Source organism: Blennius ocellaris (genome assembly GCF_963422515.1).
Source record: "Blennius ocellaris genome assembly, chromosome: 15".
Classification (NCBI taxonomy): Eukaryota; Metazoa; Chordata; class Actinopteri; order Blenniiformes; family Blenniidae; genus Blennius; species Blennius ocellaris.
The window spans coordinates 6,652,483-6,673,225 of NC_137664.1; the positions used below are offsets into that span (position 1 = coordinate 6,652,483).

General features: G+C 42.3%; 1 protein-coding gene across 2 annotated transcripts; it reads left to right on the top strand.

Annotated features, from left to right (window-relative positions):
• Window positions 1-844: 844 nt before the first annotated feature.
• Window positions 845-20,555, top strand: LOC308140539 (ceramide transfer protein-like). 2 transcript variants are annotated; one of them, XM_080510358.1, is made up of 19 exons: window positions 845-1,574; window positions 3,476-3,610; window positions 10,973-11,089; window positions 11,234-11,299; window positions 14,038-14,145; window positions 14,307-14,445; window positions 15,208-15,291; window positions 16,073-16,230; window positions 16,327-16,419; window positions 16,512-16,598; window positions 16,819-16,911; window positions 17,087-17,143; window positions 17,705-17,800; window positions 17,991-18,123; window positions 18,200-18,270; window positions 18,357-18,485; window positions 18,601-18,730; window positions 19,156-19,293; window positions 19,375-20,555. In XM_080510358.1, exons 1-18 carry the CDS (start codon window positions 1,464-1,466, stop codon window positions 19,281-19,283), a joined length of 1,935 nt encoding a protein of 644 aa, XP_080366484.1. In that variant the 5' UTR covers window positions 845-1,463; the 3' UTR covers window positions 19,284-19,293; window positions 19,375-20,555. The 2 variants fall into 2 exon arrangements, with proteins under 2 accessions (XP_080366484.1, XP_080366485.1); XM_080510359.1 differs by lacking the exon at window positions 17,087-17,143.
• Window positions 20,556-20,743: the final 188 nt, after the last annotated feature.

Genomic DNA, 20,743 nt, shown 5'->3' on the forward strand with positions numbered 1-20,743 from the left:
CATAAAATGTCTGATCAGGTCAAGTTGAATTTATATTATAATGAAAGCGATCACTGTTTAACAGAAAGGAATTACATATACCAGATATTTTATATGGTTTGTTTGCCTTTATATCTGTATTTTACGCAATTTTCTTTCCACTTCTTATCTGAGGTGGTTCTGTACTCTGTTTGTTTTATAAACCTAGTTCTACTTTGTAGAGCTACTCAAAGAACGTTGCACTGCACTCTGAATTTTAAGTAATGTTCAACTGCTTCCCAGTAAATGTAGTAGCAACAAGTATGACTTGTCTTAAAAAAAAAAGAAAAGGAAAAATATCAGGTAACTCTACAACATTTCCTCGTACTCCTCACATTTTCAAGTGCATTTGAACGTGAGTCTTCCGTTTTTCCATTTTCATTACCACTCCATGTAATAGTGTATATTTTCAAAACCACTCTCAGTGATATTTCACAGTTCTCTCAGTTGTTTTACGTAATTCCAGTGTGTTCTACACTCATGTGTACATTATGGGTTTTTTCTCGAAATATTATTAGAATATTTCAATACTCGTATATTTTAATTAGTTTTGTAAACAAAATTGGAGTAATAATATATTCCAATAGTAATGGAAATTGTGACAGTACTATTATGTTTTTTTTAAGTGTTCTTTTATTATTATATTGATTTTATTTCTTGTAATATCCTAAAGTGATTTGTATATATTTATTGCTGGATATGTCCTTTAGAGCTGTCTCCCAGATATGTATTTTCCATTAGTATAAACAAGGGGCGGGGCTTGTTTCCATTTTAGGAGTGGATCTGCTGACGTCACCTGAGCCAGCGCCCCTGCGCACCACGCGAGTTGGAACACGCGCACCAACACCTCTCGGGAGGAGGAAGCTCCGCACGTCAGTTGAACATGGCGCTGAGCTGGAGAGCTGTCACCAGACCCCGGAGCAAAACAAACGCCGCCAGGGCCACAGCGCTCCTCTGAAGAAGTCTGCGACGGACTCCGCGGCCTCCGCTCACACTCTTGACATCTCGCGTTTCTTCCGCCTCTGCGACTTCCTCCTGCTCTCCGTTGATTTTCATGCCAGAGAATATAGGTGTTGACAGCTGAAGACGCGCGCGCACTCGGCTAAACGTTTACCTGGACCGCTCCACCGCATAATGTGCAGCAGCCCCTTTCGCTAACCGGCGTCGACTCTCACCCGGTCGGAGCCGGCTATCGATCCCCCGCAAAACGCTCCACCGTTTAGGGTTAACTCCTGCTGCTCTCAGCCCCATTAATCAGTCGATATTGACACAACATGACTCTGTGAACTGTTGCTCCTTCGTCATTGGTCATTCATGTCCGGGCAAATCAGCTAACACGGTCATTTACTCGTCTGACAGCGTCACGTGCCACAGTTGAAGTAGCTGCTGTATGCTCGACTTGGTGTTGGAACTGCGGTAAAAAAAAAAAAAGGAAGAAATTTAAAATGTCAGACAACCAGAGTTGGAACTCTTCCGGCTCCGAGGACGACCTGGAGCCTCGAGAGGAGCCTGGACATCCCGTTGGCATCGCCGAGTTCAGCGGCGTCCTCAGCAAGGTGAGTCACGTTCGAACGAACGGGAATTTCTCCAGCTGAGCTCAATCATGTCTGCCCCAAATGTTACTTCCAGGAAGGGACGCGTCTACATGTCGAGGTGAAATGAGGTTATGACGAATCCCTCCGTGCCTATTTTTGGGGGGAAATGGTTATCCATAATTAGTCCACCTCGTCCCCCCCATTGCAACATTGTGACACCGGTAATCCTCACAGTGATTACAGAAAGAACCTCTCCCTCCGAAAATATGCGCAGATCCCCGCTGTTTTCAATTACTGCGAGCATCTGTTTTGACTCGATACACGTGCAGTGCAGCAGTTCAATACAAAGTATGCACTGCTTTTGCCAGAATTAATGTTAAAGGCAGACATTTTTGTTTGTTTGTCTTCAACAGTCAGAGACGCAACACATTTTCTGTGTGCCAAACATATGACACTTCCCTTGAATTTGTTGGTTTTTGCTAAATATTTGAACACCTCTTTCTAGGTCAACTGTCACTTTTTTATGTAGATGTTGGTCTTTCTCTTTAAGCTTTAATTGTTTTAAAAATCATTGTTTTTAGAAGTCTTGCACGCTGTTACAAAATCATTTTGCTCTACCTTGTTCCAGTTCTAATCTAGAATCATGCTGTTTGTGTCTGACAGTATAAGCGAAAACTGAAGAAAAATGTTTTTTACAATGGAAATCTATACATTTTTTTTTAAAAAGCCATTGATTTGATAGTAAGAGGTTTACTCAATCAATTAGACCATTAGTATGATTAAAGGTCACCTGAAACTACCTAAACTGAAAAATTACAACCATCCAACACAACCATTTTAAAATAAAATATACATGTCACAAGTCCATAACCTATTCTAAAAAAACAACAACAACACAGCACAGTGCTCCACAGCAACCAACAGAACAGTCATTACCCTGAAAGAGTTTTTCCCATTGATGAGTTGTCCTGTCACACATTCCTGTTCCATGCCTACTGTAATAACAATGAGCACAGAGCAAATGGTTCAGTATGTGTTGAGGGCAACTGTCCAATGGTACTGTAAATATTGGGCTGACAATGCTATGCAAGGTGCAGATAAAACATTTCCTGTGACACTGAAAAATAAGTGAGAGGGCTGTGCGAATAACAACAACAACACAAGCCATTGTTGGCGTGTTCGGTTTTTGTCCGATAAACAGACTTGTTAAGTCTGATGCGAGACAAAGTCTTGCTGACCTATTTTGCCATATGCTTCAGCCCGCTTCTGTTGGCTGTCTTGTTTTGGCAGAACTGCCCACCGTTTTAATTCGGTAAGCTGCTAGCCAGCTAATGTTGGTATTAATCTCTGGGTATATGGGTTGTCTATAAACAGATTGCACGCTGACCCGCTAAGCAAGCATATTGGGAGATTACGCAGATCTCCATCCAGAAACCTTCACCTGTTCAATCATGCTAAGCCCTACGGACGTCACAAGTCTTGTGAGGATTAATGAGCTACACATTACATGTCACGACTAAAATGTTCCCAGAAATGCAGATGACCCAAGTTAGATATAAACTTTGTGTTTTTCTCCTCATTCATTGCACAACAACCTGAAGTACAGCCGCAAATTATAGATAATCTCTATTGATGATCAGTATTTTTTAAGCTATAAGTGTTTGATTCCAGCAGTATTTGTCAATATCTTGTGTTTACTTCATGAGACCGGGGATTGGAAGCTTTTTTTTGAACATTTTTGCATAATCTATCACAAATCAACTCAACAATAATGAAAGTATTCCTGAGCAGAAACCTCTTCAGTCAGAAAGGATTTCTTATTGAAAAATGTGAAAATGTGTTCCTTCACATTGTGTCCGCGTTTTTTGTTATTCTTTTCTCTCAGTGCAGAAAGATATCCATAACATTATTTTTATTTTCAGTGGACAAACTACATCCATGGCTGGCAGGACCGTTGGGTGGTGCTGAAAAACAACACGCTGAGCTACTACAAATCTCAGGATGAAACCGAGTACGGCTGTCGGGGTTCCCTCTGCCTGAGCAAAGCTGTTATTACTGTGAGTACTGCTAAGATGTTTTCCTCTACAAGTGGCCGACTGCTCTCCTGTCAAACTTGTGCAATATTGGCACTGGCAAAAATCTCTTTCGAGAATGAATGCTGCTTGTAAAGCAGGAGAACTATGTTGCAGCCCCAAGAGAGTTTGGTATTCGGGTCTAAATATGGCTTTGGATGCTCAAGAAGCAAATGCATGGCAATAACCAGCTTTTTTTTTCCTATTGTGCATGCATAGTTTCTAAATATTTGTTTCAGGTGGTGAATGAACTGCAGCTCATTTAATTTTGTATGTGCTGCCAATCGAAACTGCTGTAATCGTGGTCATGATTATTGTTCTGTAGCAAAGCCGGTTTAGCCTAACATATATTGTATTAAATTTCCATTTCTTTAGAAGGAACTGTCATGTAATCAGCTTTCAAAATCAACCTGAAAGAGTCAAGCAGATGACCTGAGGAGCACATGAGGAAAAATTCCAAGTGCAAACACAAACTTCCACAGACATTCCATCCTCCCACCCTCCCTTTCTCTTTCTCCTCACATGCTTTTGTGAAGTTCGGCATCGGACGTACAAGATGTGATTCAGATGTCAGTAATGCACCATATGGTTCTCCTGAACTCGCAAAGGAATTAAATTGAGAAGCTTCGCCCTGAAATTCCACAAACAGCATGTGCGTTTGTACCAAGAACTCCTGATTATGTCCCAAGTTATGCCTGAGGGAAAAGCAGCTCGTCAGGTGACTGTTGCAGCTTGCAGTGTGGTTACACTTCACTGAATCATGAGACTTCTTTGTTGTGTCATTGTGTAGGTTAGACGGAGATATGCGGCGATTAGCCAGCAGGATCATGTAGTAATTAAACACAGAACACAACGCTTCGTGGGTTTTCATTAAAATCCTGTCACGGGCATCTCGATGCGTCAACAGTGTTGTGTCACTGGATGTTCACACTCTTTCACCTCTCGGGGTGTTGCAGTGCGAGCGCGGGTCAGCCGCCGTGTCTCTGTCCAAACAGTAACAAGGGAAATGAATAAGTGACTGTTCCCAGGCGGCGTAAAGCAGACATTGCTTTTAGTATTTGTTCAGCTTTGTTCATTCCCAGCGTCTGTAAATATTAACCTCTGCGTGGTGCCTCTGCTGTCGTAACCTCCCATTCCAACAGAGATGTTGCCTTCAAAATTGCAGCTTGAGCAGTACAATACTAATGTCTACGGTTCTTTCATGATCGTTTGCTGCTTCTGAGTGAAAATACTCACCAGCTTTGACAGTATGTCTCCTTTTGGTAACTTAACTCTCAAGTACAAATGGACCAGGATGTAGAGTGTTCCAATGAGGCTAGTGGAAAAGGACTTGGCGCTAATCTGACAATAATACTACAGGGGTACAAAAAACAATTTTGAAAAATATAATAGTTAAGCATTTCGACAAGGAAGATGCAAAGACTGACTCGTCTATGGCTGTAATGTTATATTACAAACTAACTATTTGTTAAGCAACCACTTCAAAAAGCTTATTTAATAGAGGAAAATAAATACGATACATCTGTTTAAAAATCCTATTAACCTTCAAGTGGATAATAAAAATAATCCTGTGGCATTTCAGAACTTTCACATAAAACCGATTGCACACATGTTTATATGTTATACATACAGCTTAGTGGAAAGTCAGAAGTTTCACAGATTTCAGTGTGGACACTGTAGTTGAGAAACTTGGTTAAACCTGAGTTGTAAAACTGTTAATTGTGGAAGAATCACGGCTACAGCTCAATTCAAAATAGTGCAAAAAAAATCTCAAAGTGTTGATCAACTCAATTCTGAGTTTTTCCATTCCACTGCATTCTACTAGTTTCTTGTCTTGTTTAGATTGGTTTCCTCTGTGTCTGTTGGAATAACGGTACACCCATCAATACCATAATGTTGCTTATCAAACAAGCTGCCATTCACAATTAATGTCCAATGTGTGTGGATCAAGATGCTCATAAAAACGAATGGCACTGATACAGCCACATTAGTACAAGGCAGGTTTAAACAATAACTCACCTATTCAGCAAACATTAATTATTCAGCACAGGATTAAATGGAGATTTTAGCCAGATAGTGTTAATAATTTATTTCCTTTATATTCCCTATGTTCAGTTGGCAGGTGAGCTGCTGCCTCACTCAGTTTCATTCTTGTTTGTTTGGCTGTTTCTATCTAATTTCTGCGGTTTGTAATCAATGAGGCTTCCGATTATCATGCATTATGGAGACTTGATGCTGGCAAAGGCTTGTAGTGACTTTATAGCTCACAATTAATTCCTTTTAGCAATATTTCATATTGCACTAATGTGCATCGGTTCTAGATTGAGCACCCTCTCCTGAGACCTGCTATTGACTGCAGAAGAAAAATGCCATTTTTCTTTGTTTTTTTTTCACATAAAAAAGATGTCAAATTGCTTGTGTTGTCACATTAGGGACATTAGGGATTATCAATAACATTTAGTAAGTCCTCATGCTGCTTATTTTCATCTCTGGTGCTGCTGATTGGTTTATAGACTAAGTAGTTGGTTAGTGTGTAAATATTTCAGAAATATGAGGGGAAAAGGTCAACTTGGCGTCTTTTTTTTTTTTTTGCAAGAATGCAGATCGTGAGCCAATGGAAATATGATTTCTGCATTTACTGAGTTAAACAAAAAAAGCTACAGCACATTTAATGAGGAACTAAATATGTTAAAAAGCAACTGTGAGTTGACATTTACTACACTGTCATTCTGCTGTGTGTGTGAATGTGGAGCTTGTCGGAGGTTTTGTGTTGCCGCTAATGTGGGTTTGGAGCTTCACCTGCAAAGGCTGGCAACCACCATTGCCATTTTTAGATGCACGGCCAGTTAATGGAGCAGGCTGCCCTACTTGAAACTCCTTCCCCCACTGGAATCGATGTTCTATCAGTGCAAGATCTGCAAAATACAGAAACACTGGATGTGGCAGACATCAGTTGAAAGCTTTAAAAAGATTGAGAAAAGAGAGCAGATTGGGGTTGAGCAGGATGATGTAGTGGAGTTTGTCAGCTCCAGGAAATGAGAACTCTTCTTCATAGTATGTCACTTCCTCTGTAGTAGAAGGCATAGGGAGGGTCAACAAACATATGTATATGCGTGTGTGGACTTGACAGATTGTTCTTCTAATGTCACCCTTGGTGATGTAGCTTTCCTTTTCCTTTCCTTTGCCCGTGAGTCAGACTTTCCTTCTCCAGGGCGACAAGGATCCCGGGTTGGTGGTCAGGAAGTCCCCACATTGATGTTCCTGCCATCAAGCTGTCGTATTAACGCTGCAAAAACAAGACACTGGAATATACTAATTATACTATTTACATTTGTTGACATTAGCAGGGAAATGCATTTGGCCCCCTGCACTCGTGTTTTTTTTGTGGGGCGGTTTCAGTGTTTGCATGGGTTTCAGCTCGTCCAGTTTTTTGTACTCGCGTCCTTTTAGCTCTCTGTGACCGGAGACACGTACACCAGCCCAGAAAGGGGTTGGGAGCGAGTAGACTGAAAAGGGAGCCTTTTTGAAGCCGAGTAGGAAGTTTATGTTTGAAGAAAAGAGTAGACAGAGTCAAGCTGTTTTGTCTCATCATTTAAATTTTGGCATTATATTACTTGTTACTCCCTCTTTCTGTCTCGCCCGTCTCCCTCCTAAACACACTCCCCTCATAAGTTGTTGTAAAACTCTCCAAAACCCAGGCACAAATACAAATCTTTTTAACATCAGGAGGGACGAGTTTGAATCATACGTCACTCCAGGAAACTCAATGAAAAAGGGAAGTGTCTGACAGACTTTAGCAATTCTGGCAGAGGTTTTTCATCAGTGAAAAAGCCAAAGAATGACAACACACTTCTCTGAAGTAACGTTAGCTTCCTTCTCAATGAGCAGGTGTCCTGTCAGACTGGTTGATGGTGAAGTTCAGTTTCAGCTGGCCTTTGGAGACACCAGTTCTCCTGGGTCTTCTTCAATTGAATCCTCTTATGGTTACATTAAATCTTTATTTATTTATATATATATATATATAAATACATGGCATACGATTGCGTACAATTGCTGCCTTTTTTAATTTATTTTAGACCCATGAAAATAATCTTGGCATTGATTTTTTGCTTTATTATTTATTTTTTACCTTCAGAGAAAAGTGCTTCACTGCAGCCATATCAAAAATAGCCATTGATCCAGTTTCATATGCCTGCTCGCCCTGTGCACCCTCCTTAGGGTCTGTTATGAACTCCACCCCGTACAGAGTAACAGGTTTTCTCATTGACTCTGCTCTGCATAACCCAGTGTTAATTCATCAGATGCAAGCAGACAACTACACACTCCATACAGAGTAAAACATAAAAAAAATTTTCATCTGCCTGTCTTTCCAGGAGGCCGTGTCCATCGTCAGCATGTCGTTTGCTCTTGTAAAGTCGCTTCTCAGTGGTGGATTATGCTACTTTCCCCCCCCCCCCCTGTTGCCTCGGATCTCAGTAACTTCTCGAACCCAGTGCAGGCTTTTATTGCTCCATGCTGTTTACTAATCACAAAACCCATGACCCCGTGGTCAAGAGGTGGTCAAGAGCCATTAATTTTCTAACGTACCTAGCAACCAAATGAGACTAAAAGCCAATTGAAGGCAAACATTAGCTAGCTTTTTTTTTTTTTTTTTCCCTTGTATGTATTGAAGTGGTTAGGATGTCAATGGAATTTTTCAATCTGTTGGTATATATGTGAATCTATCACACTTTTCTTCCATGCCTGAAATGTATCTCTTCCATTAAATTTAAATGAATGAAAATGTTGTCATTCATTTGCAGATTTTTCTGGAAAGACCAGTTAATTTTCTATCGTGGCCAATTTCTTTTCTTTTTTTTTTTTTTATTCCTTCGCAGTTCAACTGGCTTTAACTTTTCTTTGTTTTTACTTTCACAGATTAACTTGGCTTTTAAGTATTTGACCTGGCAGTCAAAGTTCAATCGGAGTGTTATTTTAGTTTTGTTTTGATGCAATCCTGGATTTCGCAGAGGAAGGAGGATGTTGAAGCCAACTGCTGTTCTTTTGTCTTTTCTTATAACTCATGTGGGGTTAAGGACACGCGCTTCCTTCCTTGTTTGCCCTTCAGGTTCGGCTGGCAGCTCCTAAATCCTAGAAAAGCCTCCATGATTCACTCTCTGGTGTTCATTACTGACTCCGAGTATCTGGTCCTTTCCATATCCACCAAGTCGCTGTCTTGTAGGGGAATGTTAGTAAAAGCAGCATTATGGAACGTTTATTAGTCTGCTGGTGCACTGTTTCTAATTAGAAGTACTGTCCTGTAAAATATTTCAAATTACAATTCGACGCCTCTATACAGTTTTCATCAGCAAGAAGCCAAAGTTAGCCTTACAGTTTTGGAGCTCCTATATCCTGTTTATCTTTTTATGATCTCAAACAGTTTTTTAAACTGATTAATCTTTACATTGGACAATTTGTGAGAAACACGAAAGACCAATTTGTCTGTAATCTCATTTTATGGGCATGTTTGAAAACATGTTTCAGACAATGTCAATAGATATTCAAAAGTTTGAAGGTAACATGATAATAAAATGTTGCTTTGTTAGCAGAAATATATACAAGTGAATTAAATGGCTTCATTGTTGCGATGTTAAATTGATCCTTTCACTATATGCTGGGGGCGGAAAGGATCCCTTCTTTTGAAGATAATGTTGTTAAGTCGAGTTCATTCTGCATTGATCAAATAGTCAGTGGACGAGAAGAATCAATGAAGTATAATTACAGTTTTTTTTCTTCTCACAATACCGTATCGACTCTTTAATCCAAATAATCGATGGCTGCTTTAATTAAACGCTGCTTCTGTTCATTTCAATCCTTCCACCTTTCATTCAGACCCGATGTGTTTGTTGTTCGCCGGTGCCGCAGTCTGTCGGTCCCTGGCCTCCTCTTAGGAAAGGGCTGTTCATTACCAACATCTTAAACCACAGAGCCCAGATGTGTTCATTCCGTTGTTCGCGGATCTTTTTATTTTCCCCTGCCGCTTACAATAAAAAATAAAATGGCCTCTGCGCCTTCACTCCTTTCCAATTCAGCTTCTGTCCTTGACTCTGACTGAGCCTGTTTTTTTTTTTTCTCCCCCCCTCTGTGATCAGACCTTGAGATCAGTTTAGCCCTGGGACTCACCCAGGGCCTGCCCTTTCAAAAGGACTTGTACGTTTTGGTAATTACCACACAGGTGAATACCACTGCTATCGCCGTCTTCACAAACACACACACACACACACAGGCACACACTCTGTTGCTGGCCACACCAGCACAGCAGTTTTACAATGCTGACAGCACACTGGAGGGCTATTAAGAATATGCTTCATGCTGCAAAATGCGAGCAAAAGGCCACTTATCTACTGCTGCTGCTCCTCCTTTGAGACGGCGTCTATAAAATGGAGGTGTCGCTCTTATTTGTCTTTCATTCCCTTTGAGGTGTATAGATGAGCTCTAATTGAAGGCATTGAATTCATATCATAGAGGGAGAGCGAGTGAGACTGACCTGTTTGGAGTAGTTAAAGCCTACCAGGAACAGATTGTCACGGCAGATTGTAACATACAGGGGATAGATTAGCAGTTTGCTCTTTCGGTGTAATTTTTAATGGCCTTTTCCACGCGTGGCCACCTCTCACAGATGCCTCTCTGTCTGTGGTCTTCTGAGCTCGATGCAGATTTGCCTTTTCTCTTGCTATGAGAAGTAAAGGGCAGTTAACAGAGGTTACCTGAGGTATCGAGCCTGCATGTGAAGCCTGTTTTAAACTCTGTGATTTTGGCCTATCCCCATCCAAGCCTGAGGGATATTTGATTTCCTCTTCAAAGTTGGGAAGGCGTGTTCTCGCTTTGACATTTGCATGTGTGTTTTATACATACATTGAAGCTGACATCCAAAGCTGGAGATGTTGGAACAGAGGGGAGACCCCAGAAAACAACAAATGCATTTCTATTAGATCCTGAATCAGGAAATTCCTCTGATCGCAGGGTACATCTCTATACAATTGACCGTGTTTTACAGGAAAGAAAGAAATATACACATTTTTCACATTTGAAGAGACCGTTAACCCAGGCATATACTCCGGAAATGTGCTTTTCATTTCATGTGGTCTTTGAGGGCGGCTGCTTTTTCAGTTCATTTTGATTTGAAATGTGGTTAAGTGCAAGCAGATGGGTGAAACATGTGGCTGAAGGCTGATGTGCAGATTGACATTTGTGCAGATTAATGTGAAGTTGCTTCAGTAACCCACTGCGATACAATGGCAGTTTGGCATTGTTATACCCATGTTTTTGAGATTTTTTTTGGTAACCTCTTTCTTTGTCTTATTTCAGCCTCACGAGTTTGACGAATGCCGACTGGACATAAGCGTCAACGACAGTGTTTGGTATCTCAGAGCTCAAGACCCCGAGCACAGACACCAGTGGATCGAGTCCATTGAGCTGCACAGAGTAAGTCTTGCATGCTTTAACACCAAAACAATAACAATCAAGAGCATAAAAAAAAAAAGAAAAATCCTTGTCGCGTTTCTAACAAATGAGAATCATGTCCTAGAATGTGTGTTTACTTTGTACTGGTTGTGTGTTTTCTGTTAGAGTATCAGAGAGGGGAGAAGAGAGAAGGGAGGAGTCACTGGAACAATAATCATCCCTCCACCACTGGTGCGTTTGTTGGCAAGACTGTAGGAGCTCGCTACACGTGTGTTTTGCACAGTACACACGGTTTTTGTGGGCATTTGTGTTGTGCTGTTTTGATGTATGAATTATATATAAAGCAAAGTCTGCATTTCTTACATTTTCCAAACACGTGCTGACACTTTTATTGTGTTTTGTTTTGGTGCATATCTGAAAGCTGATCACATTTGTAATGTGATCTCAACCGTTTAGTTTTTTTTCGTCTCGTGTGTCCAACTCGACTCCAGTTCCAGCCTTTGTAACAGCCTTATCTCGAGGTAGAAGTAGCAGCTGTTGTCTTTACTCAGATTGAAGGACAAAAGAAGTAGATTGTAGTCCTTTTTATTGTGATCTTCTAGGTCAGAGACTATAGATGCTGGGAAGACGATGTTTCTGCCGATAAACAGGCTACAATCAGCACATGTCACACATGCAAGCAGATCTCAGACGAGTGTGGACAATTTGCTTGGTCAAAAATATAAATAAATCAAACTTTACTGCTACCACACATTTCAAAGTCCGCTGGAGGAGTGGGTTTTGTTTTTTTATTTTTCTGGCGGGGGGGTGTTCTGTATGTTTGGGCAGCATCACTTCTATAGTGCATAGTCTTGAGTTTGGATGCCTTGGATTCTTTCGCAAATGAATCACACCAAGAGAGCAGTCGCAAAGGAGCTTTTCCAAGCACAAGTTTAATCCGCAGCAGATTTGAGCAGTTGTAGCCAGAGCCACGGTCTGTCTGACAGATGAGAGAAAGAGAGAGAGCAGTCGCCACACCTCAACTCAACTCTCCCGTGGTCCTTGGTTTGGGAAATCCCCCCGCCCTCCCTTAGTCAGGCTTTGGTGACTCAGACAATGGGGTGGGGGGTCTGGCTTGTGCACATACACAATATGTATAGCCGGCTATCCCACCCACAATGAGTCACCGCTTCACGCTCTTCGTCTTCTTCGAAGGCCTCGCTTCCTCTTCTAACCCAAATTACTCACAGCTCTCAGCGGCCAGCGTCTCCATGGAGACACAACACACTGCAGCTAACACGGCCATCCTCCTATAGCTGGAAGATGTTCCAGCTGTAAATGCTAAACAACACTTGTATCCTGGATACCGTAAACACTGCTCATACTCCCTGTCTTGATTTATTGAGTAGATTTCTTTATCTTATACAATTAGAAAAATTGGAAATACACGTCTATGTGCACAAACGCAATATTTACTCTGCCACAAGCGGCTTAAGGACATTTACATTTAAGCAGGTTAGCGTTTGACAAATGTTCCTTTTACTGCGACCACATTTTGTATTTTTGACTCCTCACAATGCAGTTCAAACAATGTCTCTGCTGGCTGAGATTTTCTTGTGATCAGATTATCCATTAGTGAGTGAGATGGTACCTTCTGTGCTGATGAAGCCAGTGAGGCAGCAGTATGTCGGATAAAGGGCAAAAGCAGCAGCGACTGAAATCCATGTGAGCAGAGAGAGAGAGCTACTTCTGGTCATTGACCGACAGTAACCCCTGGCTCCTCTTAATTGTCAGTCACGTGCCTTTACATCTAGCGGTCTCTGGTGGTCGAAATAGGAAGTGTCTCCTAAAGGAGACACTTCACTGTTGTTGAAGCTTTCCTTGCTCCTGTCACTGCGTCTATTTTGGGTGCCGAGTGATTATGTAAAAGGGGAACCTGTCCGGTTTACAAGAAGCCAGCTGATGTTTCAGTATAGCACACTGAATCTGTGTCAAGTGCTGCTGAGGGGAAGGTTTTCTTACACATGCAGGAAAGGGGCATTTCATTTTACTCAAGAATACACAATGTTGTGTTCTGTGAAAGAGTACACAATGGCATCAGGATATAGATTTACTTTTAGTAACGCAAAATAACCTAATAATTTAACCAATGCTCAATAATGAACAGTTTTACTTGATTAAAAGTGAAATAAGGTTAAAACCAAATCAATGAACTTGAAATTATAAAGATTAAAAGAGCAGATAGTTGTGTGAAGATGGAGAGGCACATCTCTTGACAAATACTGGAAGGTTTATTAATTTTATGGTCAATACTGCACTCATGCTATATAAACTAAGAAGTTGCATGCATTTAAAAAATTTATTTTTTTAATGTTTACAATGAGCACCTAAAAATGACTGTTTTTCACGGATTATCAATTTAGTTTATGAAGAATTAAAGTAAAAATGTCAGTTTAGGTATAATTAATCTAAAATAGAAGTTTCACTGCTTCTACTTGTACGTGGTACAATAAGGAGGCTTATTTGTTGTTGTTGGAACACAGAAATGTAGTATTGCATGATCCACTTGCTTTGTGCAGGATAAACGGTGACTCATTTGTGTGGCATTAGAAACGGTAAAGCAGGGCACTGAGCTACAACCGTCACAAATCTGATAATTGAAGCCAGATGAGAACACTTCATACCAGACAGACGGCTACAACTGAGATTATACATGGATCAAAGGATCAGTTCTAGTTCTTATGCCTGCCTCTTTAAGAGGTGAGGCGCAAAGATTACCATCCTAAACGGCCGTTAATTTTTTTTTTTACTATTATTTTCCTTCTGCCATTTTTTTGGGCACGTAACTCGGAATCCCTTTTAGTTTGTGATTCTTGTCTATATAAATATGCAAGTGGCTTTACAATACATTTGGACTCTGTAACTCATGGTTTTGATCTGTTTCTTCTCCACATGTTTGATTGTTTGTTGGGGGGGGGGGGTTGTTTCAGGCTGATTCTGGTTATGGCTCGGAGTCCAGCCTGCGGAGACATGGCTCCATGCTGTCTCTCACATCAGCCACCAGCGGCTACTCTGCCACCTCCACGTCCTCCTTCAAGGTGAGTTTTCTGGCTCATTGTTGACTTTGTGCACCTTGGGCCAGAGAGATGTTTGTCTTTTTTGAAATTACACACACACAAGCTGGTAATTTGGTTGCACAGCGGTCTGAGGAACTGTAAACAAACTCCTCCCCGGTCCGTTTCGTCTTTTGTTTCCTCAGAAGGGACACAGCCTGAGAGAGAAGCTGGCGGAGATGGAGACGTTCAGAGACATCCTGTGCCGACAGGTGGACACACTTCAAAAGTACTTTGACAGCTGCGCTGACGCCGTGTCCAAGGACGAGCTGCAGAGGGACAAAAGTGAGAAACGACTCCACTATTGTTGGAAAGATTATTAGGATTCTAATGAGCTACAAATAAATGGGATCTACACAATTATTTAGAATAAAAATTTGTTGTTAAAAATGTATTTGTTTGGCAGTCACGGCTTCGGCTTGCATGTTGATGTAGAACCATGTGACATTTGTGAATCCTTCTGCGGTGCTTGTGAGTTTTATTTGGCGAGAAGTTGTTTTCGTCTGGGCGGATGGTCTGCATGGCAGAATAAAAATGGTACAGAGTGACACCGCAGCTTGACTTGATGTAAATTTGTTAGTCCCTTCGAACTGAAGTGAAAACTGTTAGACAAATATGACAAATGTCTGAGCATGGTGTGTTAATATTGCATAAATATTTGTCTTTGTGGAGAAACTTTCTGTTTCTTGTGAAGAATGTGTTTGTGTGTGTGTGTGTGTTGGGACTCAGAAAGCAGTTATTCTTCATCATCCCATCTTGGCTGGCTGCACATTTGTTCATGGCAGCCTGCACTGGGCGCCTGTGGATGACCGCCGTGAATGAAGCCCTGCTTTTGTTTCTCTCTCTCTCTCTCCTTCCCCCTTTTCCTCCCTCACCCTCTCTCCATTCTGAAGATGAAATCAGACCATTGTCGTGTTGTTCCGTCAGTGTGATGGTGTTCTGAACCCGAGCTCGACTTGGGACAGGGCCACTGTTCGCTGGCCTGTCCTGGAGCCTCCACTACTTGAAACATGTTGTAACATTTCTCTTTTTGTTTTTTTTTTCCAGTTGTTGAGGATGACGAAGACGATTTTCCGAACACCCGCACAGATGGAGAGTTCCTGCACAACAACAACGGCAGCAAAGAAAAATGTAAGTCATTTTCACTGAAAGCCATAAAAGCCCATTTCCATATTCGACATATTTCTCTTTGGAGCAATAAAGACAATACTGAGTCACAGGAACGCAATTATTGGAGGACAAAAAAAAAGAGCTTGTGATGTTGCAACCTGAGGACTTGTTGTTATGAAGCAGGATTATTAATCAGCACACAGAGACGTAAAAAAAAAAAGACACTTAAATGAGAGATAAAAATAAGAAATTCAACTGTTGGTTTCAAGAGACTTAAAGGAGCCAGTTCACAATCATTTTGTGTCCTGAAGTCAAATGTGCATGTTTTATTCAACCGTTGTTCTGAAATCTTTGGTTTGAAGTCTTATAAATAAATAAACGCATTCAATAGAATAAATATGTTTGGATTATAAAGACGTCCCTTTCGTGTCCAGTCTGTCCTGAGTTGAGAACTCAGAATGCAACAAAAAGCAAAACTGCAAACTGGTGAAGACAGACTGGACTGGGTGCTGCAGGCGCAGCATTAGCTTTAATCTCACAATCTTTAACTTTAGTTTCGAGAACCTTCGAAGATATTTAATGCCTTCAGTTGTAGTGAATCATTGCAGTGTGTGAGTGTTAATCCGAGTAAATACGTTTAAGATTAAACCTTTTGACTAACTGCTGAAGCCATAAGTGGATTTCTCTGCATTTCTATAAAATGAAAAACTCTTTGTTATAATCTAAACGTTTGAGCAGGTGTACGTGCGAAGCTTCATCCCTCACAGCCCGACAAATCCTTCCTATGCGATCTCTTCTGCAGTGTTCCAGTCCCTGAGTCCCAAAGGAATCAACGGCATAGACTTTAAGGGTGAAGCCATCACATTCAAGGCCACCACAGCAGGAATCTTAGCCACCCTGTCCCACTGCATCGACCTCATGGTGAAGAGAGAGGACAGCTGGCAAAAGAGACTGGATAAGGTTGGTAATATCGGCATCGATGCAGCACACGCACAAAAGGCCACGTTTCATCCGGTGGCTGTTCTGAAGTCGCCGTGTGAATGTCTGTGTGTGTAGGAGATGGAGAAGAGGCGGAGAATAGAAGAGGGCTACAAATGTGCCCTCAACGAGCTGAAGAAAAAGTCTCACTTCGGAGGTCCAGATTATGAGGTAAGGCAACAGTGAAACCACCCGTAATGCAGTAAAAGAATACATTTTGTAAAAAGCTTTTCAAGTAATATTTATTTTCCTTGTATTTGCAGGAAGGTCCCAACAGTCTGATTAACGAGGATGAATTTTTCGACGCAGTTGAAGCGGCGCTCGACAGACAAGACAAAATAGAAGAACGGGTAAACACGAGCTCAGACGAACTCCAGAGATGATCGTAAACCTGTATTATTTTATTGTTATGTGATATATAATATAATACATATGATTGGGTGGTTCTTGATACGACATGCTGTGTTGTGACAAAATGAGGTTTCCCAGATTGATCACTGGCATTGCACAGATTTCACGTTTGTTTGAACCTAAAGTTGACAATCAAACGACCTGTCTGTCTGTGTCCAGTGTCAAACTGAGAAGACGAGGATCCACAGGTCCAGCCCAGTTCCCACCGGAGACGTCTACTCCAGCACCGGCGCGCACCGATTCACCGACAAGGTTGTTCACCCCTCCACTCTTCTGTCCCTTGCGACCTTAACCATTCCCACCTTCCTCACCTCCATTCTGCCCTCGCCCTCTTCCTTATTTCGTCCTTTTCACAGCCTATTTTGTGTATAACTTTTTAAGTTCCGTTGCTCATCCCTCATTCCCTGTGTTCTCGTCTTCCCTGTAGCCACATAGTCTGTCCTCCCCTGCTCCTCCCCATGAAGTCCACAGATTCCGCCGCGAGGTAAACATGCTGCCAGACTTCAGCCAGTCACTCTTCCTTTGTTCCACCTGTCTGCGAGAAACACGGCGTTTGCATGACTGTCGAATTTCCCAGTAAATGCAGAGGCTTGCTACAGAAATTCAGTGGTGGTCAGCCGTATAGATTGTAAATCAGTTGCTTTTTTTTTTTTTTTTGGTCATCTGTCTTGCCTCATTTATATCCTGGTGAAACCTGATATCATTGATTACAAGAGACTCATTAGTTCAGCGGGCCAACGAGCTAATCGGATTGTGAGGAGACGCTGCCTGTCAGACGAATGGCTGTTGACAAACAAAGTCAGTCTCGTAATGAACCATCAATTTATTCCCATCCGGCATCATGTCATAGTTTGTCCTTTCTTAAGATGCGCCGTTTGGGCCTGGTTGTATTTTTAGTGTCACGCAGGTGTTGGTGCAGCGCTTTAAGTGCAGCTGTCGTCTCCGTCTGGTACAAACTCTGTCTGAGTGCCTTTTAAAACTGTCGCTACATGATCGATCTCCCTCCCCTCCCCCCTCTCGCTCTGTCCCCGGCCTCCTGCTGCAGGTGGAGGAGATGGTGCAGAGTCACATGACCTACTCCCTGCAGGATGTCGGTGGAGACGCCAACTGGCAGCTGGTTGTAGAAGAAGGAGAAATGAAGGTAGGTTTTTTTTTTCTCCTCCTCTTTTAAATTGCACATCTCTTGGACCTGGTTAAAAACGTCAATTTTTGCCAACTTTATTCTAAAGTCTTTTAATAGATCGAATAATATTGGATGCTTTTCTTTTGTCACGCGGAGTTTCTAGCAGGATTTTTTTCTTCTGACTGTGTTTGACTCTGAATGTGTGCAGGTGTACCGGAGAGAGGTCGAGGAGAACGGCATCGTCCTGGACCCTCTGAAGGCCACGCACTCGGTGAAGGGTGTGACCGGGCACGAGGTCTGCCACTACTTCTGGGACACCGCCTACCGCAACGACTGGGAAAGTAAGTCTCCAGACTCTGGTTTCAGGTCATTTTTAAATCCTCCTGGCGTCCCAACACCGCTTTGTGCTTCTTCCAGCCACCATTGAAAACTTCAACGTCGTGGAGACGCTGTCGGAAAATGCGGTGATTGTCTATCAGACGCACAAGGTGAGCGTCTTAAAAAAAAAACAACTTGTAGATAATGACATCGTGAGAGTTTCTGACTTTTGAAATGACAAATTGTTGTGTTGCAGCGGGTGTGGCCGGCGTCTCAGCGAGACGTGCTGTACCTCTCCGCCATGAGGAAAATCATCGCCAACAACGAGAACGACCCCGACACCTGGCTGGTGTGCAACTTCTCCGTGGATCACGACGACGCACAGGTGGGCAATTTGTTTTTATACTACTTTGTTGTTGTTGTTGTTGTTCGTTTTCTTCGCCATTCAGTCACGGCGCCGCCGCTTTGGTTCATCCTCTCGTCTGCTCTCGTTCCCACAGCCAACCAACAAGTGTGTCCGTGCCAAAATCAACATCGGCATGATCTGCCAGACCCTGGTCAGCCCCCCGGAGGGAGATAAAGAGATCAGCAGAGACAACATCCTGTGTAAAATCACCTACGTCGCCAATGGTGTGTTCCTGTCTGCTGCCGAAGCTTGGCATGATTGATTCCAGTCCCCCGAAAGTCTCACTGGCGTGCAGAATAATGTTATTGAACGTCAAACCGAATAATGCAGGAGGCCGCTGGCTTCTCCTCCATCAGAACGATCCACTGTATTATTACTAGTCACATTTGGGAATATATATCCCAATATATTTGGTTGGTTTCTACAGGTTTCAGAAGCTTATTTGGCTCCTGGAAATAGCTAAAATTGTCTTTAATTCATAATGTTTTTTCCTTTGTTAGACCCATCTTACCAACAACCCTCCCTTTTTTAGTGAAAAGAGTCAAATTTAAATGAAAACTATGAAAGACATAGTGGGGAAAAAAAAGTTTTGAGTGTGTGAATGTGTCGTCTAAAGTTGTTGAAGCTGGTCTCCCCGTTGTCTGTGCAGTGAATCCAGGAGGCTGGGCTCCGGCCTCCGTGCTCAGGGCCGTGGCCAAGCGGGAGTATCCCAAGTTTCTCAAGCGCTTCACCTCCTACGTCCAGGAGAAAACTGCCGGCAAGCCCATCTTGTTCTGAGCCCCGTCAGGTGAGACCTGCCGCCCGCTCCGTGTCACACGTCTGCGAAAACACACAAACTGACCACGCGGTTCTTCTTTTATCCCTCCAGTGCCGAGACTCCACCTGAAGCTCGGCTGCCACAAAGAGACTCCTTCTTCCCAACAACTTTACATTTTTTTTTTTTTTTAGCTCAAAGTTGTAGTTCCAGGAGTGGCCAGCGGGCTGCGATGGCTCCCCCTGGTGTTTGTTTTCACACATGGCTGCATTGAAATCATTTCACAAGCAGGTAGCGCTTTCTTCTGCTTATCGTGATTTAATTTATAGAACTAGTCAATTGAAGTCTTTCAAATGTAGATTTCTTGAAGTAAAAAGGCCAGAAACTATTTTTGGATGCGTCTCTGGCGGGCCGACTTTTTGCACGCCATCCTCCACATAAGCGCGGCGAGTCGTCACAGACGTGTTTGTATACAAATGTATGACCTGTAAGAAGTTTGTAAAGAAGAATGCTAATAGACTGAGACATTTAGATCCTATTTTGTGTTGAATTTTCAGATTATTGTCCAGCTTTGTTTCGAGCTGCTGACTTTCCCTAGAGAAGCACAGATTTGAGACGACTCGTCATCTCACCTGTGCGAAGTGCAGAGGGCTGTCATTGATCCATGACCCCGATGATGTAAGACTTGCAATTGTTCCTCTCATGAAAACACCTCTTTTCATTGGTGCCGATGGAGGAACGAATGAGTTCCTGTACATTACGTTGCTCGGCTTTCTATTTGTCACAGCACATATTTTGAACGTGTAAATAGGGTCACTCACATTTTCACTGAAGGTCTTCGAAGCATTTTTGTGACTACTTGAGCCCAAATGCCTTAGCGTTTAAAGGAAAACTAGATCCGGATTGGAGTAAAGAGACGGAGGGGTGGGTGGGTGGGGGGGGGGGGCGAGCGCTCTTCAGTGCACCTTTTTAAAGAATCACTAGTGAAGTGCCTCTTGGCTTCGTTCCCCCGGTTAAAGTCTTCTCCCTCTTGAACGAACCACATCACACGTCACTCACACGCTCCTCCGACACAGAGCTCATGCGATATTTCTTTAAATAAAAACAAAAAAAACAGGCTGTAGTTGTAAGAAACGTCAGATTTGTTTCAGTTTCATGTCCGTGACCTGTCTGCCGGTATTTCCTGTGCTCCGTGACGGTCCCAGTGCTGAAAAAGTCTCTGTGAATGTGGTCACGGTGTGTCTTTGTATCATTGAGTTTCTGTCTCAAAATGTTGATTAAACACGTGCACGACTGTTACGTCTGAGATTCAAATGTGTTTTCAGTACTTTCTTAGAGGAAGACTTTTCTTGCTACACCTGTATTCTACAACGGCATATACATACTTTAACATACAGAAATTGGGATTGAAGAAGAAAAAAGCCTGGTAGTTGCTCTGAGATGTGATCAGTAATAAGACAATGTCGATTGTTACAGCGACAGT

Coding starts and splice junctions, on each gene's coding strand:
- LOC308140539 (XM_080510358.1), top strand. CDS start 1,464: ATGTCAGACAACCAGAGTTGGAACTCTTCCGGCTCCGAGGACGACCTG. Junction 11,090..11,233: donor AGTCCATTGAGCTGCACAGA/GTAAGTCTTGCA, acceptor GTTTTCTGTTAG/AGTATCAGAGAGGGGAGAAG. Junction 18,271..18,356: donor TTGTCTATCAGACGCACAAG/GTGAGCGTCTTA, acceptor GTTGTGTTGCAG/CGGGTGTGGCCGGCGTCTCA.